At 43.6% G+C, this 26822-nt stretch overlaps 1 protein-coding gene across 1 annotated transcript in view; it reads right to left on the bottom strand.

Annotated features, from left to right (window-relative positions):
- Positions 1-25241, bottom strand: part of RHEB (Ras homolog, mTORC1 binding) — a 34220-nt gene extending 8979 nt beyond the window's left edge. Inside the window, exons 1-4 of the mRNA XM_048511021.1 lie at positions 24865-25241; positions 13977-14048; positions 6255-6322; positions 3978-4060 (exon numbers count right to left, since the gene is read on the bottom strand). Coding sequence (XP_048366978.1) covers positions 3978-4060; positions 6255-6322; positions 13977-14048; positions 24865-24916 — 275 coding nt within the window. The 5' untranslated portion in view covers positions 24917-25241. The remainder of the gene's footprint in view (positions 1-3977; positions 4061-6254; positions 6323-13976; positions 14049-24864) is intronic.
- Between the last annotated feature and the right edge of the window lie 1581 nt (positions 25242-26822).

Below are 26822 nucleotides of genomic sequence, written 5' to 3'. Positions count from 1 at the left end.
TCAGAGCTGCCAGCAAACATTACAACACTTATCTTTTGTTTTTTCCCCGCAGTTACGTAAACTTTCTAAGGGAAAACTCAATGTCACTTTTAGTCCTTCATGTTTATATAAATGGGCAGATGATTCCAGATAAAACTGTATTTTTGTCACATAACTTGTGGGACCGTCTGTAGCAGGCTGTGCTGATGGTCATTAACCAGGGAGGCTTCTAAAAAGGGGTCAGACAAATTCATGGCGGATCAGCCCACCAACAAATAGCAATAAGCCAGGACTGCTAAACGCAGTGTACCTCAATAAACAATAACAGCAGTACATGTGTGCATGTGTGAAAGGACAGGCAGCGTAAGGTTTTAGCTTCGGTATTCCTGTTTTTGGACCTCCAAGTTGGCCACAGAAGTACAAGGATGCTACACTAGGTGGATCATAGGTCCAATCTGGCAGGGGACTTCTTCTGTTCTGGAAGGAGATGAGCCCTGTCCTTGGAAACATTTAGGAGGCGTTATGAAGCTGCTTTACTTACCACAGCTTTTAAGGGAGGCGAGATTACCAGTATTTTATTAGGTAGGGCATAGCTGTGGTTTCATTACATACCATAAGCCCCTCCCCCCGAGCTATCAGGAAAGTTGGGATATACATATATAAATAACACACAAGGAACAGAAGTTTGCACATAATCAGAGGAGATTTATCTAAGGTTGCAGGTGAATTTGACATTTTGACAATAAGATTGATTAAACCCCATAGCTACTAAGTATTTCCACCAGAAATCTAACAGCTGTTTCAAAAACATCATGCCATCATGTGCTAGAAAACTTCCAGCCCAGTTATGCATGATGTGGACTCGTTACACAATCCTCTGGGAAATTCCCTTTTGCAAGCCTTATTGACATGTAGGCAAGTTGCACAACCACTATGTGGCTACAAGAGAAGAAGGTTCTACCAGAGCATGATCTTGAACACACAGCACAAAAAGCTGCATTATAGCTCATCAACAAGATCAAAGGGGCCAGGACTTCCGTTTCATCTCAGAAAAAGTAAACAAATAGAGAAAAGAGGGACTGTATGCACCAATAAATGGGACAGGTAGGCAGCCCTGAACAGGCTGTGGCGAGATTCTAGGATACTTCCCTGCAATCTAAACAACAGCAGCTGGCCAAAAGGGGAGTGCGCAAAAGTTCTCTGGCTAAGTCCTGTACCCACTCTGCCCCTTCGCTTCCCGTCAGTGGCCAACTTCGGGTTACGATCATCTTTCTTTGTATATCTACACTGTAGACCAGGGATGCCCAACCCTGCTGTAGATCCTGTGGATGATAACAATGGTTCCCCCAGTGCAGTCTCCCACCATCTACATACACCACCAATTAACAGCACGTGGTCCCACCAGCCCAATTACCTTCCCAAAAAAGGCACCTTGTGAGGTAAGTGAGACTGAGAGATGTACCGTCAAAGGCTTTCACGGCCGGAATCACTAGGATGTTGTGGGTTCTTTGGGTTGTGTGGCCATGTTCCAGTAGTACTTTCTCCTGATGCGGCAGCCACAGATGCAGGTGAAACATCAGGAGAAAATACTACTGGAACACTACTGGAACACACAACCCAGAAAACCCACAACATCCTAGGGACTGAGAGAGTTCAAACAGAATTGTGGGTAGCCTAAGGTCACCTCCCAGCAGGCTTCATGTGGATGAGCGGGGAAACAAACCTGATTTACCAGATTAGAGTCTGCTTCGCTTGTGGAGGAGCAAGAACCCAACCTAGTCCACCACACTGAACCACGAGCCCTTCAGGCTCACCAGAAGCTTTTGTCATTACCAGTAGGGAGTGTTAAAAACTTTGGTGAAAGGAAAAATTCAGTACAATGAAGAATTTCTTCTAGGACAACCTGTGCCTCAAAGCTGTCAGCATATTAATTCTGAAGCATTTTAATTATAGCAGCAATTTTTTTATTAGACTGCAAACAAGTTTAGCAAGTCTGCTCAACAAGAATCCTATTTTTAAATCCTCTTTTGCAAAGGCAAATAATTTCCTATCCACCCTGCAGCACAGTGCGCACGCAGTGCGCGCACACACATACACACACACACACAAGAAAGTGTTAATTGAGCCCCCAACTGCAGAAAGTGGAGCTCAAGCAATGGAAATTTCCGAGGCACAAGAATGCCTCAATACTGGCTCAGGAGCCAAGGCCGACCCGCTTATCAAGCCCTTGACCTCTGCTGCCCTGTCACAGCCCGTCCACAGAACTTGCTCCTTGTAAGGAGATCTCTGTCAGAATCCTAATGGAGCAATGTAGATGGATCAGAGCTGCCCTCTCAGTGTACACAGGTGAGCAACACGTCAAGTCTGCCATATATGAGGCAGCAAACCAGACGCAAGACTCTATACTCTATTACCAACTTTCTCTGCCCACCACGACAGGCTTTAAGGTGAGTGGTTCCCACTCTGTTTTCGCTCGTGTACCCCTTGGCAACCCATTTCCCTAAAACCGTAGCCCCGTATTAGGAAACCCATTACATAACTTTTTTCCCTCATACCCCCAAACGCTATGGTGCGTATCCCTGGAGGCCCGCGTCCCCCTGGGAACAACTGCTTCAGGTAATCAACCGGGACCTGCCTTGAAATGCTGCCAAGGTTTCTTTTTCAGAAAAAAAGGGACAATTTCAAATGAGCAGAAAATTCAGCTTTGCAACACCCTCTTGGTTTTCAGTTTTGACATTTTTTGGTGGTGAGATACGTACACTTCTATCCAACCTGCAAGGTTCATTTTAAAGGTCAGCACCACGCCAAGGTACCACGCCAAGGTAGTTGTTGTTTCATCAGATGAACACAGCCACATGAATGGTCTGTACCAGGTACTTCAGAAACTCATGAGTGGTTAGTTTCCAGAATGCATGATGCTATCACGTTGGCAATTCAGAGAAGGATACACTCTGGATTCCTGGCAAGCCTTATGGGGCTGCCAGAGGCCGGCTGTAACTTGACAGCACTTTCCACCCCCAGGTGAATACTACTGTGGGGAGTGGAAGGAAAAGGAGTCTGTCAGCTGCACAGAGTCTCTTGACAAGAGCGAAGGGCGGGGTATAAATCCAGACACTTCCTCGTCTTCTATTTACTACATTAATGGCAGAGGCTACCACAACTTTTAAAAAATACAATTTCCTTACACCTCTAAGGCCTTCTAAGTAGTAGTATTTGCAATTCAGAGGGCAACCAGATGTTCTCAACTGGATGGCTCAAACTAGCTTGCCTCCATAAGATCTTGGATGCTAAGTAGGTTTGGTCCTCATTAGTAACTGGATAGGCCATTGAGGAAGTTCAGGGTTGCTATACAGAGCCAGGCCATGGGAACCACCTGTCTTGTCTCTTCCCTTGAAAATCATAGGGGGCTGTGTTGGTCTGCTGTGATTTGACGGCCCTTTCCACTACCAATGGGATACTGTGCTTCCCAATTTCCAAAATGTCTGAGAGAAGCATGGCGGACATGATGAATTACACAGAAGAAAACAATAGTCTCGGTAGTTCTTACGTGTAACTCTCCACACAACTTCCAACTGATCAGGTATCGGTTGTCTTTTATTTTCTACATTACTGCAGAAATGTGTCAAATGCATTTGTTACAAGGACCGGATATGATATAAATAACTTTATTGGGCTGAGCCAGGGTCGGGTGGCTGCCTCAGTTGGCTCCAAAATGGCTTGGTGCGTGTGAGTGTCTGGACTGGCGAGCCCACAGGGGGGTGAGGTGGCTGCCTTGAGAGGGCTCATCAGGCCCACAAACCAGCTGATGCAGCCCCCCACCCCGCACTCCTGATCTGCAGCGAGTCCAGTGATTGTTGGAGTTGGTATGTGGGCCTGATAAGCCCCCTTAAGGGGCCAGATCCAGCCCCCAGGCCACATGTTTGACACCCCTGATATAGAGGAACTGAAGTTTGGAAGAGCTCAAAGTTAAGCTAGCAGAAGCAGAAGGCCAAGCTTACCTTTTTATTGATGTGACTGAGTAGACAAGAATGTAACCATTAATGTCTATGGAGTAGGTCTGAGGAAATATTGAATATTCATCCTGCGGGAAGACAAAGTTGCACTTTAGTGTCCTGAAGCACCACACACTTACTGATTATGATTTCGAAGAACTGCTTTAAGATTAACAGAAACGTAATCCTTGCATTGTTGAAAAGCTGGGCATGTGGTGACATCTTATTTCTCTGACCTGAAATCCAGGAAATTCCTTACATAACTAAAGTATTACAATTCCTACACACAGGCCAAAAACAAAAATGACTTAGATGAACATACAAGGAATCAAACAGGAAATTCACATTTCACTGGCATGAAATTTACAAGGCAATTTTAAGCTGATAGTGAAATCTGTTACCCTACAATTCCTAGTTACTAGTCCATGCTGTCTATCTTCTTTAACCAGCATATGCACGAAGCCCTTGAGAAATTACTAGCATCATTTGAATCAGTTTGGAAATCTGCCCGATTTCCTTTTCTATTTTACAAGGACTCAGAGCTTTGAGCAAGCTAGCTTCCCCTCAGCCCTTTTCTCCTCCTCCAGAATCAGCTGCACTTGGGCACTTCATGCCCCTGGAGCACATTCAGCTCTTATCAGAAGATTGTTAATCTCCCACCCCCCCCACCCCCGCCCAGCCAAAGGCTGAGAACCGCCCATGGGAACGAAGACGGCCTTTTCCTCACACGCAGACCTCTGCCCTAGCTGTAAATTTTCCTTCCAGACCCTTTGGACCTACACTTCCCTCCTACTCTGAAAGCCTGGGATCAGGCCTGGCAGAAGAAACCCAGCAGACCCTGCACAGGCGGGGAAACAGTTCATCCCCAAAGCAGGGCCGCAGAGAGGCTGCTTTCAGAGGGAGGTGATCCTTTGCCCCAAGCTTGCCCTGAAGGGGATCAGGTATTAAAACAGTGGTAGGAATCTAGCCAGAGAATATTCTTTCTGTGGTGGTTTTGCCCTGTGTGTTGGAATGCACACAGGGTCAATCTGCTCTGTGGGCAGAACTGTTTTCTTACCTCAGCTACTGTTAACAGTATTTGTTTAATGTGCTGGTCTTGCTTGTTCATTCTTTACAGATTCTTCATATCTCACATTTGACTGTGGAGCAGGGCACGCTCTGACATAAGAAGCAAACCTACGCCTGCTTTGGGGTTGAGGAGGGAAGCAGGGGGCACGTGCAGCTGGAAGGGTCCTTAGAAGGGATTCTGCATTTGCAACTAAACTCCCTCTCCGCAACACCCCTCTTCTTAATTTACAAAACCACTTTTCTGCATACTCATAAACCTGGCCATGGTGTGCTGTTGTCAGGACTAGCATGGGGTCCTTGTAGAGAGTGATACTGAGCAATACCATTTCTAGATTTAACTTGATCGCTATTAAGTAATCTGCTTAATTCGTTAAATACAACCTTGATGGGATTTCAGATTTTTTTGGACCCTGAGGTACCACGAATGACACCTTCTCGCTCTCAAAAATACATGCTCAGACCGACTATAGGGCTAAACACCAGCCACCCCCCCTCCTTGCCACTGCCCACAGACTTTGCCGCTTCAAAATATAAGGACGTGCTGTTGTTGGAGCAGGTGCCAAAGCTGCAAAAAACCAGGTGAAACTTCCTTAATGAGCAAGGCCAAGCGACACACTCAACAGCACATTCTGCCCTCTCACGTTTAAAAGTCAATTAAAAGAGTTGCCACTGTTTTGTGTGTATTATTTTTAAGCTGTTTTCACACCCCATGTTCATTATTAGTAACATTAGTGCTGTTTTTATTCTACTGTTTTGCTTTGAAATGCCTTGAGCAGATCTCTGGAGAGGTTGTATATACATTTCTAAGTAATAAATTGGCTGTTTTGGTTTTTCTGGGCTTTGTGGCCACAGTCTAATGGTTTTAGCTCCTAATGTTTCGCCTGAATCTGTGGTTGGCTTCTGAAGATGCCAGCCACAAATCAGGGGGAAACGTTAGGAGCTGAAACCACTAGACCACAGCCGGACAGCCCAGAAGACCCACAACAGCCAGCTGATTCCAGCTGTGAAAGATACAGCTGTGACAATACAAGTAACACATTCAAAGATCATAAAGACAACTGGCCAACTAGTCTATGCTTTCAATACTGCATCTTTTATTATGCATGTGCTTCTGTTAGGAAATGCATATGTTCACAAGTTTCCAAAAGTTATGTATAGCTTTTCATGCTTAGCCAGTTTATTGGGAAGGCTGCCAGGGCCATAGAGAACACTTACCTGGCCAGCTGTGTCGACAACCTGAAGATGATATTCTTGCCCGTTTACTGTAATCAGTTTTGTAAATGCTGAATGAATGAGAAAAGGGACAGTTTTATATGCGCTGTCAGTTAACTTGGCATATCCAATCAGTCATTAATGGGCCATATCTTTGGTGTCACAGTGAAGATAAAATGCCTTTCACCATGAAACCATTACATCATTAAACTGCCAAGCATTAAACTTTACATCTTCTCAAAAATTTACAATTTTTATATATATTTTTAAATTTATATATATTTATATACTAAAAAAGCAGATCGACAAGATGCTTACTGATTATGTGCCTCATCAGATGGTGCTTTGCATCAATCCTAATAATGGACATCAAAGGCAAATACAAAAGCTAGCTTATGTTACAAAACTAAAGAGCCAGTTCTTACCTGCAATTTAATGGAAAGCATATATAAAGTTATCTCCTAGAATGCTTAGAAACAAGCATTGGAATGAACATTAACATAACATTTGATTGAACAGGTCACAAAGGACTGTTGAAATCAGAGTGACTGTCAGGTAATTAGTTTATTCTTACTGAGGTACTCTCAGCTCTCTGTCTGGAAGAACACGCTGTCCTACTAGGTGACAAACTGACCTAGAATGGTTCAGCAGCACATGACTAAGTGCCAAAACAAAGCACGATGAAGTCTGGGCTGAAAAAGCTAGACTGCTTATTAAAGCTGTTTTCAAAGAGGAATACCTTTAAGGCTCTTTATCAGAACATCTACTTGGGGTACACTGCTGTTGAGATTGTGAACATGTTCTGGGGAGGGAGGGAAGACCTGTGGATTCTATCATGCTGTATAAGACTGGAGTAGAAGGTGGTCTAGACTTTATAATGCTGTAGCTGGGAAGGAATGGTTATAGCAGCTTCCCAGGACAGTGTATTTTTTTTCTGCTGATGTCTGCCTTGAGCAGGGGTCCCCAAACTACAGCCCGGGGGCCAAATGTGCCCCCCTGAAGGCATTTATCCGGCCCGCCAGGCATGGCGGCGATGGCCCCATTCATGTGCAGTGCGGGCTCGAGGAAGAGGAGGAACTGACCCCAACGGCTGTTGATTGCAATTACATGATGGCACCCCCAAATCTCAAAACATGGTGCAATTTTCTTGACCCAGGCCAGAAGTTGGAAAACATTACACATGGCAACTCCTGCTCCGCCCTTCCCTCTCGGCTACTCCATGTGTTGCTCTCAGGCTTTCTGTTCCGCCTCACTCCCACTGGCATCAGCCAGACTGGTGAATCGCTCGCTGGCTGCTAGGGAGGAAAGAACCCAGGAAGATACCTGATCCTGGGTTAGATGGAATGCTTCATTGGGAAAGTTCTGCTTTTTTTTTTTACAGGGGAAGGTATTCCACTGCCTCCCCAACAATATTTGGAGCCCACCCTGTACTTGACATACTTTGGTCACTGTTCTAAAAATAGACCACGACAGAAAGGCTGAAAGGTGAAATCAAACATTTTACAATCATTTGTGCATAGGAATTTGTTCATAGTTTTTTTTAGTCCGGCCCTCCAACAGTCTGAGGGACAGTGAACTTGCCCCCTGTTTAAAAAGTTTGGGGACCCCTGGCCTTGAGTTTAGGGTATCCTGGATGTTTCAGACATTCAGCAGCCAAGAGATGAGAGGACGTTACCAGCAAAAGGCTCCAGGGTTCAACTCCGCCTGCCTTCTCCAAATTCACCCAGAGGCCGTGCGCAGAGTTGAATATGGAGCCCGGAAGCAGCATGTGGAGTTGAACACTGGACCCTGAGAGCCAACAGGTCAGTGAAAGGGGAGAGGGGCTCCTTGTTTTCGCCCCAAGGATCGGGGTCAATTTTGGGGCATTTTTCAGGATCTCTTTATTTACTCCCTTTTATTGCTACCATTTTGGAGGGAGAACACCCCCCACTCGAAAAATACTGATAAGATGGGGGGGGGGAGCAATGTCTGGTTCAGCTTTGCCAAATTGTAAATCTCTACCTTGATGATTTTGTAAAGACCTTGCAGACCTGATGCAAGATACATAAAGGACACTGTCTTCCATGCACACTGTCCTGCACAGTCTCACTCTCCTGTGACTGAGCAGTCACAATTCATAGCAAGTAATCACTAATCTGATAGCAGTGAGCAACGGCCAAGAAGTTATTTTCTAGTATACATTCAAGCCTGTGAAACAGTCTTTACACAAGAAAGCCATCAATCAAAATTGTGTTTCTGAATATGCCACTTAAGAGCCACGCCCATATGTCACCTGCTGTTTGATGTTGTTTGATTTATGGTTATTTTACCTCTTCAATCTCCATATTCAGTCTCTGGAATCTCTAATTTAAAAAACTCAGGCAGGAGCTGGCGAAGACCAGAGAGCTGCTACCGGAGCTGACAGAACTAAGTTAACCAATAGCCTGGACTATTATGAAATAGCTCCATGAATTCAGCTGAACAAGATTCCTCAAAAACTGTAAAGTGAAGCACCTAGATCTCCATTACGTATGTCAGCATGGAAAAAAGCCACAGCACATTTCATATGAGTCACTCTTTTCAATTATGAAATTTGTGAATTTATAAACTTAAAATTACCCATGTTAGTCACCTTGACACACAACTGGCATTCAAAGTGAACCACTAATGAAAGAATGTTAATGAACAAGGAGCATCAAAGCTCTTTAAACTTGTTTTATAGATGGAAAAAAACAAGGCAAAGGAAGAAGCAATTCAAAGAGACTTCCAGCACTGGGTGATTTAAATAAATCAGAAATGCAGAGAGATCGGCTTGAGACTGGTACATGATGACTTGCTCGCACAGGTTCCATGTAGATAGGCAGCAAGGTAGGATGCAGGAAGAGCCAACGGTCATGATACACATTGGCACTGTTTTATTTATTTAATTTATGACCCACCCTTCCCCGGCAAACTGGGCTCAGGGCGGCCAACATTACATAAGAACATAAGAACAAGCCAGCTGGATCAGACCAAAGTCCATCTAGTCCAGCACTCTGCTACTCGCAGTGGCCCACCAGGTGCCTTTGGGAGCTCACATGTAGGATGTGAACGCAATGGCCTTCTGCGGCTGTTGCTCCCGAGCACCTGGTCTGTTAAGGCATTTGCAATCTCAGATCAAGGAGGATCAAGATTGGTAGCCATAAATCGACTTCTCCTCCATAAATCTGTCCAAGCCCCTTTGAAAGCTATCCAGGTTAGTGGCCATCACCACCTCCTGTGGCAGCATATTCCAAACACCAATCACACGTTGCATGAAGAAGTGTTTCCTTTTATTAGTCCTAATTCTTCCCCCCAGCATTTTCAATGAATGCCCCCTGGTTCTAGTATTGTGAGAAAGAGAGAAAAATTTCTCTCTGTCAACATTTTCTACCCCATGCATAATTTTGTAGACTTCAATCATATCCCCCCTCCGCGCCTCCTCTCCAAACTAAAGAGTCCCAAACGCTGCAGCCTCTCCTCATAGGGAAGGTGCTCCAGTCCCTCAATCATCCTTGTTGCCTTTCTCTGCACTTTTTCTATCTCCTCAATATCCTTTTTGAGATGCGGCAACCAGAACTGGACACAGTGCTCCAAGTGCGGCCGCACCACTGCTTTATATAAGGGCATGACAATCTTTGCAGTTTTATTCTCAATTCCTTTCCTAATGATCCCCAGCATAGAGTTTGCCTTTTTTACAGCTACCATGCATTGAGTTGACATTCCCATGGAACTATCAACTAAGACGCCTAAATCCCTTTCCTGGTCTGTGACTGATAGCACTGACCCCTGTAGCGTGTATGTGAAGTTTGGATTTTTTGCCCCTATGTGCATCACTTTACATTTTGCTACATTGAACTGCATTTGCCATTTCTGAGCCCACTCACCTAATTTATCAAGGTCCGCTTGGAGCTCTTCGCAATCCTTTGTGGTTCTCACCACCCTACATAATTTGGTATCATCTGCAAACTTGGCCACCACGCTACCCACCCCTACTTCCAGGTCATTTATGAATAGGTTAAAGAGCACTGGTCCCAAAACGGATCCTTGGGGGACACCACTCCCGACATCTCTCCATTGTGAGAACTTCCCATTTACACCCACTCTTTGTTTCCTGTTTCTCAACCAGTTTTTAATCCATAGGAGAACTTCCCCTCTTATTCCTTCATTGCTGAGTTTTCTCAACAGTCTCTGGTGAGGAACTTTGTCAAAAGCCTTTTGGAAATCCAAGTAGACAATGTCCACCGGTTCACCCCTGTCCACATGCCTGTTTACACCCTCAAAGAACTCTACTAAGTTTATAAGACAGGATTTGCCTCTGCAAAAGCCATGCTGACTCTTTCTCAGCAGGTCTTGCTTTTCTACATGTTTTATAATTTTATCTTTAATGATAGATTACACGTACATCAATACAAAATTTAGAACAGCTAAAATGATTTAAAAATGACCTTAACAATTACTATCTCTACATGGCACCATAATCAACTATTAACTATTTCTCTTTTGGGAGCAGAGTCCAACAAGACAGAAGTAAACCCGAGACTGAGAACAGGATGAACAACCAGCAATGATTTCATTCTCTCCAAGAGACAGAGAAAGGTTAACAAGGAAACACAAGGAAAGGAAACAAGGAAAATACAAAAGGGGAAAGAAAGGAGCAGAAGAGGGGGGAAAGGGATGGATAAGAAAGGGGAAGGAAAGGAGAGGAAAAGCCCAATTAAGATGTATTACTATCACTGTCCTCCACCATAGGCCTGGCGAAACATCTCCGTTTTGCAAGCCCTGGGAAACTGGGCCAAGTCCTGCAGAGCACAGGTCTAACTAAACATCTGGAAACAATGTGGTTGGGAAGCGGTTCTAGAAGTTAATTTTAGGCTGCTAGTTGGGTATATAAATCCCAGACATCCAGGGTCCCAGTGAGCTCAGAAATGCTACGTGTTCCACATGCACAACCAGCTGGACAAGATGAGCTAAAGAGCCTTCAATGTGTGGATGAGATAATGGTATGTTGGAGTTTACTACACCACAGAGAAGTGGCTAACATAGAGATTAAAAGGGTAAAAGGTAAATGTTTATTAGGATAGGAAAGTGGGAAAGATAGCATGCTCCTATCTTGCAAGCTTGGAAGAATCTCTGAAACTAACGTCCAAGAAGAAGCAGGTTATTAGAACTGAGAGTATCAGTCTAAGGACAGATAAAAGGTGACACAAAAGACAGAGGGGTCACTAACTTTACAGCCCTCTCTAGCTGACCACTTGCCTGCCCCCTGCTGGGTCTTCTTTGCAGTTCCTTTGCACGTTAGACATTGCTCCATTCAACACTTAATGTGTGGAATGTATTATCGCTTTCCTGACTAAAGGGTCTGAGGGTGATCAGGGACTGCCAGAAAGACACAGGGATGTAATAAAGAGGGAACTCAACTGTCCTCATACCAACTGTAGTGATACAGATTTTCTAGGAAAATTAGAAGGGGAAAATTCTTCTCAAAATTATCTAATGTCCTAAACCCAGTGTGATCCGATTCAATATATTTTGAATCTTATACGCAACTGTGATTTTATTCCCTGCGCCCCTGGTTTATAAAGCAATAAAAAATAGACTGTACTCAGTCAATTCCTAGGAATAATTACACGTTTCTTAAAAAAAAATCCAGAATGTTTTAAGCCATAGAGAAAAGATGGGTCCCCCTTTTCCCCCTGAAAACCCCCCAATAAATTTCTGGGAAACTAAAATATATCTAATAGTTTATCAAGCCTAAACTACTTTTTCTGATATAAAGGCATAAAATGCATCATTATAAAATAGCTACCTTATGCAAGTATACTATTTTGAACGTTTATGGAATATAAAGTATGTCTTTATTTTCTGTAAGAAAAACTGAAAGTATACCCAAAGAGATGCAAAGTGAGAGAGAGTTGCAAAATGCTGCATTCTGTACTACCGCAGGGCATGTAGCTTTAACTTTTGGCATTTGAGAGACGGGGGGAAAAAGATGAAAGTAGAAAACAAATTTTGTCGGTAAACAAACAGAAATGTATTACTTGATAAAAGAAACTCAGAAAGGCCTGTAAGATCTAAATATTTTGTTAGGTCAACAACTCAAGATGTTGGTTCAACTTGTAGCATCTTGGCCCCCAAGTTTTACACCCTCTCCCCACTCACCAGGGGAGAGTTGGGGTTGATGTGCGTAATGTACTGTTAACATTGCCATCTATGAAATTCATTATACATCAGAATGTTTTAATTGCTAATTTATTATGTGGAATTTTAGGACAGTGTTTTTAAAAAATGTATGATAGCCACCCTGAACCCAACTTTGGCCTGAGAGGGCGGGGTGTTAAACTAAAATGAAAAAAGTTCAACTTTGTAAAACTGAAAAATTGACTCTTGGAAAGAATGAATATGCTACGAAGTGTTTAGTACACTGTTAATCGCCACCAAAATTATCTGCATTTAAACAAAAAGTTTAATTGAAAATTAGGTATATGTATACCATATACATCGGGTTATCTAATGCTGTAGATAACTCTATGTATACTATACATTTTGAGAAAAGCACTGTTTCATCTCATTCCAAAAGAAAAAACTCCCCCAATTTGCCAAATTTTTCCATTGCAAACATTTAGATAGTCTTCAGACTTTTTCATGCTGTAGATTTTCAGTATGACAAAATGTTGCCTTAAGAAGCATTTAACTTATTCTAAGAGGGGGAAAAATCAACTCCCCTCCCAGTGCTTGCCTAAACTTCCTGATTTTTTCCATGAGAAACACTGAAGTCCTCAAAAAGATACCTGCACCCCTTCCTTCACACATCCAACTAAAAGAGTTACACTTTGAAACCACAAAGCTTGCCTTATATTGTAATAACAACAAATGGATGTTATTGTCATTTGTTTTATGAAACAATGATTCTTTAGAAACAAAAGATTTTCCACGCTATGTATAACAGATTGTGAAAATGTCTGCTCCAACTGCAACAATGAGTGTAAGTATCCTACTTATGGACTCTAACGGAAGGGAGATTATTTAAAACCACAATAATATCTTAGCTGGAACCTGGGCCACTGACTAGGAAGACATAGTGATATGTTGAGGCTGGTGTGGTTAAGAAGAGGGGTACAAGAATCAGCACACTAAGTGGAACTTTAGCCTTAACGAGGGAAAAGATGACAGACTATGGACTCTGGCTAAAGAAATGCCAGACAGCAGTAAGGCAAGCAAGAAAAGTAAAAGTATTAACAGAAACAAGAACTTATTTTAAATGAAATAAAAGCTTGCTTTGAGCCATGAGGAAAAGAAGAGAACAAATACTTCAATGAATAATTCAATCAGATCGTTCCTAAAGTTTTACCTCTTCCCGTCAAAGCATCTAGAAATGGTACTATTTCAGGGAAATGAATACCCTGTAGTTCATAAAGCAATGGTTATATTAATGTTACCTTTATTTATAAATGTTTCCTGAGAATCATAAAAAAGGTCAAACGCTGCAAATCAGCTACACCAAGAAAAGGATCATCAAGATGGAAATGTGGCTTTCTGGAAGCTCTCTGATTGATGGCACTTGAAACAGTGCGTATGTCTGAATCACAAGCTATGTTTTAATCAACCTAAGAAGGCAGTGGTATCACAACACTAGTATAGACAATGCATTTCAGGAAGTTCCACCTTCCTTGGGCATACAGCTGAATACCAAAAATAACCATCAAAAGAAATCTGGAAATTACTTACTGTTCTCTATAGTAGGGTCATATGAATCAACAAACTGTCCTTCCACAAACTGAATAGTCAGTGATGATTTCCCTGTGAATAAAGAAAACTCAACATTACCAGTGCAGCGCATTTTGAGTTAGGAAAAACAAATTTTACTATGAGACACTGAAAAGGAATACTGGAAAGTTTTGCATTTTAGAAACACTGGCTAAGATCTGGCGATCTCTATTTTAAGAATGTCCCATGAAACATTTGACTTTCTCTGACCAGTGGACATAGTTATGTTAGGACCATGAACTTCCTTTTGAAATCCCCCTTTACTTCAAAAGCAGTTTATCACATGAGCACTGCTGTTTAACAAACACAACATCAAAGTTTTCTTAGAACCACAGAGCTAACAGTGAAGGTTATCTGGATCCAAGCCAGGAAGCAAAACTTTTCAAGTTATGTAACCTAAACTTATATGAAATTACGTCGTGATTGATAATCCCTTTGACTCGTGAAACTCAGAGACGACGACATCTCTCCAAAGCATCTGAACCAACCACTAAAGGCAGAAGTCACTTTTATTGGCCGCAGCAAAATACACTGGGTTAAATGCACAGTTAACTCTGGGGCTGAACTAGGTGTGCAGCATTGGATTCAAAGCCAATTAAGGCAAACAGTTAAGAAGAAAAAGAAGAAGAGTTTGGATTTAAACCCTGCTTTTCTCTCCTGGAAGGAGAGTCAAAGCAGCTTGCAAACTCCTTCTCTCCTCCTTCCCATGGGTAGGGCTGAGAGAGTTTGGAGAGAGCTGTAACTAGCCCAAAGTCACCTAGTACGCTTCACATGTGGGAACAGAGAAACAAACCCAGTTCACCAGATAAGATTCCGCCACTCATGTGGAAGAGCAGCAGCAGAAGGGCATTGCTTTCACATCCTGCATGTGAGCTCCCAAAAGTATCTGGTGGGCCACTGCGAGGAGAAGAGTGCTGGACTAGAGTGACTCTGGTCTGATCCAGCAGGCTCTTTCTTATGTTCTTAAGAGTGGGGAATCAAAACCCAGTTCTCCAGATCAGAGCCCATCAACCTTAACCACTACACCATACTGGCTCCTCAGAGATCAGAATGTCATATCTCTAGTCAAAGTGACATGCGCCTTTCATAGAAGCTAAAACAGAAATGACAACCTTAATGTATGATCTACGACAAGGCATGAGAATTATCTTTTCAGCACTATGTAAGTCAGATTAGCATGAAAAAAGAATATCATTATAGAAGATGCCAGTTATGTAACACTCATGCTTCCAGGCTTTCTGCCAATAGTGTGGGCAGAAGAGCAGTGTGCTTGGTTATTATTCAGAACTGACCAAATGGCATTAGAATAAAGTAAAATTTTAGCCAGACAATCTCACACAGTAGCCCCCAACAACATTCTATTCTGAGTGGGGAAAGGATGTTGAATGTTAAGTTGGTCTGTATGATGTCTGTAGGCAGGCTCTGCCTTCAAACTGCCTACCCTGCCAGCTGTGAATCGAAACTGGGAGTCTTCAAAATTCACTTTAAAAACACACAGCACATAGTGCATGTGTCACGGATGTTTAGAAAAATGTGAGAGAATTCAAGGGTGATCTTAGTTTCAACTCTGCAAGTTTCAAAATACCATATATACTCGAGTATAAGCTGACCTGAATATAAGCAGAGGCATCTAATTTTACCACAAAAAACTGGGAAACTTATTGACTGGAGTATAAGCCTTAGAACTTGACTCAGTAGCAGCTAAAAACAGAAGATTTGGGAGCAAGATGAGATAAGAGTTGCTCAACAAAGTTTGCATTAGGGGTGAGCAGCTTTCTAGCACTCTAGGAACACAAATGAACCACTGTTTTCCTCCAAATGTAGAATAATTCTGGGATTCATAGCCATGCCAGCCTAAACTTTGCTCCAAATAAAGTCTTTGTCTTCAGCAACATCAGTATTTGGCAGTAAACTACTGTATGAAGAATTGTATTCATCTAGAATGCAACGCACCAATAACCCTTAGGAGAGAAATGCCTCTGTTTCTTTTAACACACTAACACACACACACACACCCTAGTTGTAATGCTATGCAGGCTGTCCTTGCAGCTTGTTTTTACAGCTCTCTGGTGAGTTAGAAAAAAACCAGCAACATGCTTACCAGATCCCCACAGCAGCCCCAGCAGCCATCTTGGAATTACCATATATACTCAAGCCGAGGGGGGAGGGCTTTTTCAGCATTAAAAATGTGCTGAAAAAGTCGGCTTATACTCGAGTATATACATTAGTTGCAGGGGCAGAGGAGAAGAGGAAGCGACCAGGCCTAGACATTTCAGTCTTCCACTTAAATCAGGGCTCCCTAACCTTTTTGACCCTGCACAGTGGGCGTGGCAACAAAATGGCTGCCACAGAAGGTTGAGCTAGTCACAAAATGGTTGCCATAGCTTAACTTCAAAAATGTCATGGAGATCCTTGTGTTGTGCTGGCAGCTGCTGCCAAGGCAACTTAAAAAAAATCTGCAGAGCCAATCAAATCTCTGATAGTTGATTAGGCTATTTTGCTGACCTCACCTTCTTAAAAACACTTGCTGGGCACAAGAAAATCTGTCAGTGGGCACCAAGTTGGGGACCTCCTGATCTACATTGTTACGTGAAAAAAATCTGTCAGAAAAGAAACTGGTTCAGTTGATGACGAACTTAAGTGGTTATTAACCACAAGAATCTAGATAGCATGTAACAGAAACTATCAATAGTAAAACTGTTAGATTTGAGTCCAGCAGCACCTCCAGACCAACAAGAATTCCCGGATACTAAGCTTTTGAGAGTCAAAGCTCCCTTCGTCAGATACTGGACTCAAATTTAACTGTTTTATGGCAAACCAACAGACTACCTTTTGAAGCCATCGACAATAAAACACTTTAATCAGATTTTAGTTAGCGTAGCAGCATCAAGCAAACTTCATGCTTATATAAGAACACTTCTGGACTGACCCAATACTGCCTGCACTCAATCTTCTGAAGACTGAGGCAGCTGTAGAGGCCATGGGGACAGGGTGCTCCTTGGGCACTGGCTTTCTTTAGCCTTCCCTCAAGGTTAGTTTTGCAGGCCTCTTTCTCCCCAGACCACTTTGCCTGCAGCTAGGAGGGAGACAGAGGCACAATCAGAAGACAGAGAAGTTCAGACTGATCTTGTCTGGTTTTATCTCTTGTTCTCTATCTTTCTCTCACTACATCAGCATGGTGTAGTGGTTAAAAGCAGGTGGATTCTAATCTGGAGAACCCGGTTTGATTCCCCATTCCTCCACCTGAGTGGCAGAGGCTTATCTGGTGAACCAGATGTGTTTCCGCACTCCTACATTCCTTCTAAACAGGCCAGGGCCATTTTGCAGTCCATTAAAAAAGTTTAGAGTATTTGATTTTTTAGACTGCTGTCCACTGTTGTGCAGGGTCAGAGCGGTGTACATCAGTTCAAATCCAATAAAATAATAAGACAAAAATATAATAGCAATAATACAATAAAACCACCTAATAGGCTGATAACAACCATGTTATCCAAATTACACAGGGAGGATGGGAAAAGGGTGGGAGGAGAAAAGGAAAAGGGAGGCCAGCTACGATGGACAGATTATTGTTGCAGCCATCAGCCAAAAAGACTTGGCAGAACAGCTCAATTTTGCAGGCCCCGTGGACTTTAATGCTTTGGAAACCTATAATAGCCTAGGTTTTTGCCAGGGCTAGGCAGACCATTTTGACTCTCCCCCATAAATTATTCAAAAATATAAATAGCTTCTAAACTTCAAAAACATAAATAGCTTCCAAGCTACTAAAACAAAGGCAGATTTCAGAAAACAGTCTCAAGCACTTTTAAATGCTTGCTTTTTTAGCCTATTACTCAACAGCAAAGCTTACAATAAAATACACGGCCATCTAATCTCATCCAACGTTATTTTGCAGAAATCACCCAGCCAGGGATTACCTCATATTAGCCCCATCTCTATTTTTTTCAGCAACAAACTCCTTGTAATCTTTATTCACAAAATAGGAATTTGACACACATTCCCATCTCGGGCTTCCAACTGAACTGCTCTTCAATTTTCATAGCCACTGCATTGGACAACGTGAAATTATCTGTAACTCCACACAGTTTTATACCCCAAGACAGTTTTGCTTCAAGCAAAGCTCCTTCTGTCAGTTCCAATCCATTACGAAATTCGAAGGGCAGTATATTGGTCTTCTCTCATCAGTTCTTCAGCACAAGTAGTAATGCTGTTCTACTTTTCCGGAAGAAACATTTCAGGCAACTATTCTTATAAGGAGACAGTAAAACAGGACTGCAAGAGGAGAATCTGGAATGTTCTTTTTTTCCTTCAAAGAAACATGGGTTCTTCATAGACAGTCTAGGTAGAGAAATGTTTCAAAGTTGTTTTTCAACATTTCCAAAAGGAACAGGGCTACAGAGTCATAGTTAATGTCTCTGAAATTTTAGGCAGTTCTCACTGCTTGGTCCATTTTAAATAAGGCACTGTTGCCCATCTTCTCTTGTTCAGAGGAATAGGGTCATGGTTTATGTCTGAGAAAGATTAGAGATATGTCTGAGAAAGATTCTATGTACACACACATATGCACCATTTCTCCAGTTTTGTTTCATCACTTGACTATGCAGAACTAAGTCCTCTTAAATTATTCAATTTTGCATAGTTTTCAGAAAACTAAGATAGAAGGTCTTCTCAGGCAGGGCACTAAGTTCACGATCCATATCAGGGGTCTTTAACCTGTGGCTCTCCAGATGTTCAAGGACTACAATTTTCATCAGCCCCTGCCAGCATGGCCAACTGGCTCCCAGGAAATCCTTCTTTCTACCAGTGCCCAGAGCAAGCCCCCCTTCAACCTGCCATCTGCACTGGAAAGACAACGATGATGATTCTGCTCCGACCAGGCCAAGGACCAAAAGGTGGCTGGATCATCGGTTTGGTGGTTGTAAGTGGCTCACAGAATCAGTTCCAAAGGACAAGGCAAGGCGATGCAATCCACTCCCCCGGCTGATAAAAGAGAGACTGCAAATGGCTGCCTCTCCACAGAAGGCAACGCATCACTTCATCTCGCTGCTGCTCTGCCACAGACCTGCCTCCTGCTCCCCCATCGCTCTGCTCATCCCTTCGGCTGTTTGACTCAAACTGGCCCTGGACTTTGCTGTACTGTTTGCTGGAGAGCCCTGACCCAGAACTGTGACTTGAGTACTGCTCCTGTCTTCTGTTTTGGAACTGTGCTTACTCCACTGTGTTTGAACTCTGGACTGGTTGTCACTCTCGAAGGGGTTTCGTGGAGCTCCTGCTTGGCCAGAAGCCAGACCTCGACAATTAGGAAAGAGAAGAAGCACGGGGGTTTGGCACTATTGCAGGGTAACTATCTCTCAGCCTTCTGCCAAACAAGGTGCCCAATACCTTAAGCATCCACCAAGGATATCTTATCTCTGCTGAGCTAAATCACAACTGGATCACGGTGACTTCTTGTTTTCAAGGGAAGAGACAGTCAGAGATGATTGGCTATCGCCTGCTTCCGCCTTATGACCCTGATATGCTTTGGAGATCTTCCAACTAAATACCAGTCAGGGTTAGGGCTGAGAATGTGTGACTGACCCAAGGTCACCCAGCAAGCTTCCATGGCGAGAGTTTTTAGAAGGTTTTTTAAAAATAGCAGGGCTCTTTCCTGAATAGTAAGAGAGATTGCTGCCATTTCTTTCGGTTCTCCACATGCCAACAAAAATGAATGATCTCCCTTTCATTCCAACCTTGGCACATTCAAGAGAAAGGGACTGGTAGTGGCCATAAATAATCAACTAGCCTACAGTTTTTGATTCTGCCATCCACACACCATGTCCAAAGTGAATGTAAATAACTGCTCCCATGTTACGACTCTTCCGAAGGCATCTGAATACTAAGACAGCCAAGACTTTTTATGAGTTGGCACTAATGGAGTATAAAGAAGGACCAATATCAATCTCTCTGTACTCACATATTAATTGGACATCATGTTCTGTGCTTTTAAACTGCTGCCATCTGACCCAAACTCATGAAAAGGAAAGAGACAGACTGAACTGAATGCATAAATTATTCCTCTAATTCCCTGCAGAAGCAGAAATGTCTGGAAAAAAACATGAGCATGCCTTCTGCTGGGAGGTACCAATGCAAATGTATTAAAATTCCACTCTGTTTTAAACACAGAAAATGGGTTCCGAGTCAGTCTTTTCATCCATTAAATTGTGTTGAACCTTAGATTTACATACATTGTTTATCACCACCAGAACTGTCAATTTTACATTTAACAAAAGACAAATGACACCTTAGACAAGATGTGATACATTCACAAGCAAAGCATTCAACATATATACATATACACACATATTTTTAATGTGAATAGCACAAAATACGCAAGCCACTAAAAGGCTTTTGATTCACAACGAGAAAAGTGCAGGCCAAGCCTTAACACAGGGAGAGCATATTATTCAAATACACTGAACTGGAAGGTCATGGCTAAGCTGAATTTGACATGGTCAAATGGCTTCATTGTAGGAACAATAAATATCTGAGGCTTCTACAGCCATGTTTAATTACATCAAAATCTGTATCTGTAGATTAGGTGGTGCACTTGAAGAAAACAATCATTATAAATACACAGCACGAACAAAAGGGGGCTCGATGTTTAAGCAACACATCCTGTGTAAATATGTTCAAAGCTGAATGATCAAGCATTGTGAAAACATGGGCAGAAAAAGCTAACAAATGTAAAGCAGGCAACTCAGGAGTTAATTCTAGCACAGTGTCCTTAAGCAACCCTTCCAAAGAGTTGATATTACATTCAAGCATGCTGCCTCTAGTGTTTACTGCTACCACCAACAAGTTCACTGCAGTAAGATTTGCCATTAGATGACAGGACGGCATAAAATGAAGCTTTTAATTAAAGCTGGCATTTCAGGCTCTACCATTCACGAACTGCCATTTTGCTCAAAAGCAACATCTATTAACCCTCCTCCCCAACATTACCGAAAGACTTCCAAAGAACAGATTTCAGCTGCATGTTCGCAAACATTCTTAAAAGGGATATCAATTTTAGTCACAGGATTAACTCACTCACTAAATAGTGAATAGTTTCCTCTAAATAGATCTGCCGATTGCTTCTGGATACATTATACATAATGAACGCCGTCAATATAAGAATATAAGAGAAACCATGTGATCCAATTCCGTGATAGCCTGAAATGGCATTTTTAAAGGCATCCTTTGCACTGATTCAAGATTAGAATTGACAAAGGCGAGTTCACGATATGGATCTTTTGCCCTCTGCCCACATCAAAATCCGACTGCATGAAAAGGATTTCAGCTCTTCATAACCATTTCATACAAAGGAATTTCACTGTCTGCAGACAAGGCTTTACAGTATGAGTTCTCCTCCAGAGAATTCTGTGAGCCATTCCGAGATCAGCACCCAAGCAAACTGCTAAAAAAAATTGTATAGTTACTATTTTCAGATTGTCTGAGTGCTTCAAAAGAAGCGCAAGCTACAACTCCTGCACCTATTTTCCCAAGTCTCTTCCTTTATTCACAAGGTACTTTATTTCTTAAACTTCATTCAGACATGTAGAAAGTCTGATTGTATACCTACTTTACTTTAATAAGGCTAATGGATCTCTGAACAAAAAAATGATTTAAACTCCAGCAATCTGTCACTCTTACATCTGCTTCACCAACAGATCTCACTCATCTTAATTCCCATGAGAAGTCATGAGTAGATTGAAAAGGAATTGCTATGGAAACCAGATTACACCAGTTCAAGGCCCCTTCCTTCCTAGAATATGCTCTAATGATACTAGATCAGATCAGCATCTATTGTTTCTTGCAAGATATGCAATTATAGAGAAAAGGTCCTGGACTGAAGGCTGAACTGTTAAAGCAAAGGTTTTATTATGTCAAGCTTAAGTTTTCCTGCCATGATTCAAGCAAGTTCACCTAATTTCTTGCTAACAGAGCAACCTGCTGAATTGGGTGAAACAGAGAACAATAGCCAGCTTCATATAAATACCATATGCATCTTCCATGGGCCCAAAAGCACAAATTTATATAAAACCAAATGTTTGCTTATTTGATCAGTAAATTCCTGGAACGACTTCGAAATTACCAGGGTCATACTAAGGGAATAAAGATGCCATATAAGATTATAGTTATTAGAATGGAAAAGAGCTGGCAAACCAAGTGCCTAGGATTTATTATTTATATTCTTACAAAAATAGCTTAAAATTTATTTGACAATAATATAACAGGCAAAAACCTCAGTATTAGCTAACATTTTGTCGTAAGTTTTCAACTGACTTATTCTGTTGAACTTGATGCTGAAGTTGTTTATATGTGTAACTGGACTTTGAAGCTATTTATGAAGTCACCTTGCTCTTTTAACAGCACTCTTGTTTACAACAGAATACCTGAAGAATGCCATCATTTCAGCATTTAAAGATCCATTTGCCCTTAAGGGCAGAAGGGAAGGAGTCTGAACAATGTATCGAGAACTTGGGAAGGCAGTAGGTCTACTCTATTACTTTGTGATCTACTACACACCAGGAGGAAATTAGTGGTTGCCAATAGCAACCTCGAGATTACATGTATGGAATTCCAACCATGGACTCTAAACTGATTTGGATCTTCTTAAACAAGCAGCTGCTAGAAAGAGAAAGTTTCTCAAGGCCAGTCAACTCAGAATCCTTGTTTTACTATCAACCACCCCAAGACAATTCTTGTCCACACAACATTGTCTAGACTGAGTTCTACTTCCTCATGGGATATGCTTACATCTAGCCAAAGTTTGAACGTAATGGCACGCTCCACCTTGTTATATTGTAAAAGAATTGAACTGCCTAATCCAATTCAGGAAGAGTCAAAATGAAATCTCAAAAAATAAAAAAACCCCGCAAGTCCAACCTACTTTAAACAATTACAAAGTGTACAAAGTGATATTTGGAGCCAGGGCCTTTGCAAGCAGTATCTATACTTTGATCAGTTCCAAAATGTCTGGTTTGTTTTATGTAGCGCTAGAAGTCTCACAGCACAATTTTTAAAAAGCTCAAGCAGTGTTCAGCAAGTATGCAAAGGAGATAGTGCAGAATAAGACTTCAGACACCAACTTCTTATCATAACTAGTTCATCACAGAAAGCACAGTTTCTCCAACTCACTAAAATGAGCATCAATAATTTTTTGTAAAACTAAGAATATGAAGAGATATTCTCACCTAGCAACCAAGCCACCTTGTTACTAGCAGGAATAGACAACACCATGAAAATTATGAAGATTACTTAAAGAAGGGGGGAAAACCCCCAATATTTACAGAGAAGGTTATCTTTACAGATAAGGTTCCCTTTAACCACACACCTCAAAGATTTTTTTACTCATGCCAACGGGCAAAACCAACAGTACGTGCGTTCCCTCTTACCCTTCTTGTGAAGGAACAAAGCAGAAAACAATTGTGTTTTGTTCAGTTTGCAACTCTGACCAGTAATCTCTTATTCCCGTTTCTCTGGTGGTGAAGCAGGGTTGAGAGTGAACTGTCTGCAACTGACCACTGAGGTTGACGAGGTGAATGTCCAAATTTAACACAGGCAACGGAATGTACTAGCTGTCTTCCTCATGGGGTTGGGCCAGGAAAACCGGGGCAAGACTGAAAGCAATACATCACTTCTGTTTCTATGAAGTGCCAGACATAACTATGTAGTGTCTTTGCCCTAGCAAAACTACATAAGAGGAACCTTAAGTCGCAAGATAAAACTTCAGCTAGAAATCATTCTCCATGGCAACTTTCATAATAAGCAACAGAAGGCCTGGCCTGCACCACTTCAAATGTACCTTTCACCCCTTTCTGATCAAATGAACACTTTAATCAACCACTGAGATGCACAACTAGATCACTGCTTTATTCCAACGTGGCCCTGTTCAAGTTAAACAGGGGGGGAACGGCTGCAGTATAAACATTTGGGAAATGCATACAATGTTACTTCATAGGCACTAAAATCCTTTCACCAGACTATAATATTATCAGACAGAAATAATGGAAGGATTGGCGAAGTGTAGATTACTTCAATCCATTCACAGCACATGACTAGAGCAATTGTGACCAAACCAGAGTAGCAACGAGGCACCATATGGATCACAATGAAGCTCAAGAGAGTAGGTTTTTACCTTGGGCTCAGAACTATAGTGGAAACAACACCAGATTTAGGAATGGAACAATTCTAAAGTGTGGTCTTAAGGTATACAGCTGGCAAAGTTGGAAGGAGGGAAGAATCAACGCAGGCGGATCCTTCCGATACAAGGCTTGCTCAGCTGCTTGCAAACGGAGGAAGAATCAGAGATCTCATTTCCACTCGCCTGACCCCACGGGTATCCAGTCCACGGCAGCTGGGGCTGGGAAGGAAATTCCGGCCCACTTTTTAAGGAGCTAAATAAAAAGCCCCGCTTCCCTCCCTTCCCCCCGCAACGCAGAGCCCCATCAGTTCCACCTTGTGTCGGGAACAGATTGGGTCGGTCCTTCCGGGCTCCGTTTGGAAATGGAGTTTGCATCCATTTCCTTACACAAACCCGCCACCGCGGGAGCTACATTCCCGCCCCCGAAACGTGCTTCTGCCCCGAGGCGAGGCCCCTCCCTGTCTCCGAACCTGGGAGCAGCTGCCGGGAAGGACCCCGACCCGCTCGCCCTTCTTTTCCCTCGAGGCCCTCAGCCACGCCAGGCCGAGCAGGGCCGCACCTGCGACCGCTTCCCAGGGGAGGCGGGGTTTTCGCGCCCACCTTCGCGGCCCGGGCGGGTGGGAAGCCGAGGAGGGCGCGGGGGAAGGCCGGCTGCCCGGGCTGAGGGGGAGGTTGGCGGCGACTCACCCACGCTCCTGTAGCCCAGGATGGCGATCTTGCGGGACTTGGAGGGCGGCATCTTCTCCCCGCCGGGGCCCGAACCGCATCAAGGGCTGCGGCCGCCGGGGGCCGAAGGCGAGGAGGGCAGCGCGGGGGAAGCGACGGCGGCGGCTTGGCCGGGCCTAGGCGGGCCTCGCGTGGGGCGGCGAGAGGCGGCGACAGGGGGCGGCAGCGCGCGACATGCGAGGGAAGAAGACCAACCGCGCGGGACGCGCCGACTGACTGAGGGACTCGGCGAGGCGGCGGCGCCCTCTCGGCTCACGTGACCGCCTCTTCTGCCCCTACCCCCTCCGCTCGCGTTGGTCCGCTCATTCACGTACGCCTCTGCGTGATGGCGTCACGGCGCGAGGGACTAGGGCGGTTGGGCGAGCTGGCCGTTGGGGAAATTTCGCTGCGTCATTCCTCCCTCAGGATTGCCCCGCCTCCATGCGTGTAGTGTTTGTGTGTGTTTTCGAATTTCGCCTCGCGCTTATTTAAATATCTGGGCTCGTTGGTCGGTTTCGGCGCACGCCCGGGTATGGATTGGCTCCTTGATGGCTAGACTCCTTCCTAGTATTGGTCGGCTTTCGAAACAGGTGGAAAAGAAGAGGGGAAGGGGGAGGGCGTTTCTGCTTGACTGGCGGGAGAGCCGTTGCGAGGTGCGGGGGTGGTGTAAGTGGGGTAGTTCGAGATCTGATTGGCTATTGGGAACGCTTGCGCAGAAGGAAGGCGGGGGAGTTGATAGGAGGGTGTGGAATCCTGTCAATTTCTTCGACGTTGGCGCGTGAGGCGCATCACGGCTCCCTCACGGGCGCGTTTTAAATGGGTTTTAAACCCTAAAATTAAAACCAGTTTCAGCTGGTGTTAAGATGAATCTTAATTTTTAAATTAGAAATTTTAAAATCAGAGTTAATTTTAAAAGTCCATTCTACATCCTACATCCATTTAGATGTATAGAGTTTTTGGGATTTTAGTCTTCAGGTTAGATTCTTATCTCCATCTTTGTTTTAATGGTTGCTTTTTATTGCTTCCTGTATTGGCAGCCAGCGTGACCGTTAAGGGGAAGGGCAACATGTAAACTAAACTTTAAATTAAAACTAAGCTTTAATTTAAATTAAAAATTATTTACATGTTTACAATGTCTTTAAAATTAACCTCCAGAATACCTTTGCACATTTCCAATCACTATATTAGGGGGCTTATTTGGATATGGTCACAATATGAAAGGTTTGTAACAAGTGGTCGTTTATGGTTGTCTTCAATTGATGCCTTTACTGGAAAAGAAGTAAATATGCAAGAAAAATGGCTTATTTAGAGCGTTGCTGTAAACCAGGGGTCCCCAAACTACGGCCCGGGGGCCAAATCAGGCCCCCGGAAGACATTTATCCGGCCCGATGGGCAGAAGCGGATCTCCCCCTTCTCTATCTCCTTTTCCCCAGGTTTACAAACAGCATTAAGCGCGGGCAACTCGCTGCTCATTCCAAGCGGCCGGAGGGGACCGTACCAATGCAGCAAGGGGGGGAGAGAGAAAGGCGGCAGAGCTGCCTTTCTCCTTCCCCCCCTTGCCGCATTGGTATGGTCCCTTCCGGCCACTTGGAATGAGCAGCGAGTCGCCCGCCCTTGAGGCTGTTTGTAAACCTGGGGGTTGGGGTGCCAAACTCCAGGCGGCCCCTGGAGCTTGGCACCCCGACCCCCAGGTTTACAAACAGCCTCAAGTGCGGGCGACTCGCTGCTCATTCCAAGCGGCCGGAGGGGACCGTACCAATGCGGCAAAGGGGGGAGAGAGAAAGGCGGCGGAGCTTCAGGGCCGGATTGGAAGGGGACCGCGGGGGTGGGGGGCTCGGCCAGGGGCGGGTCGAGGGCGGATGGATGGCGCCCCCCCCCCCACGGGCGGCACTTGGTCCGGCCCCCGGCTGGGCTCTGGCCATGCGTGAACTGGCCCCGTT

The sequence above is a fragment of the Sphaerodactylus townsendi genome, linkage group LG11, assembly GCF_021028975.2.
Source record: "Sphaerodactylus townsendi isolate TG3544 linkage group LG11, MPM_Stown_v2.3, whole genome shotgun sequence".
In the NCBI taxonomy this organism is placed as follows: domain Eukaryota; kingdom Metazoa; phylum Chordata; class Lepidosauria; order Squamata; family Sphaerodactylidae; genus Sphaerodactylus; species Sphaerodactylus townsendi.
The sequence above is the reverse complement of the archived record's forward strand: the minus strand, read 5'-3'. Positions and strand labels throughout refer to the sequence as shown.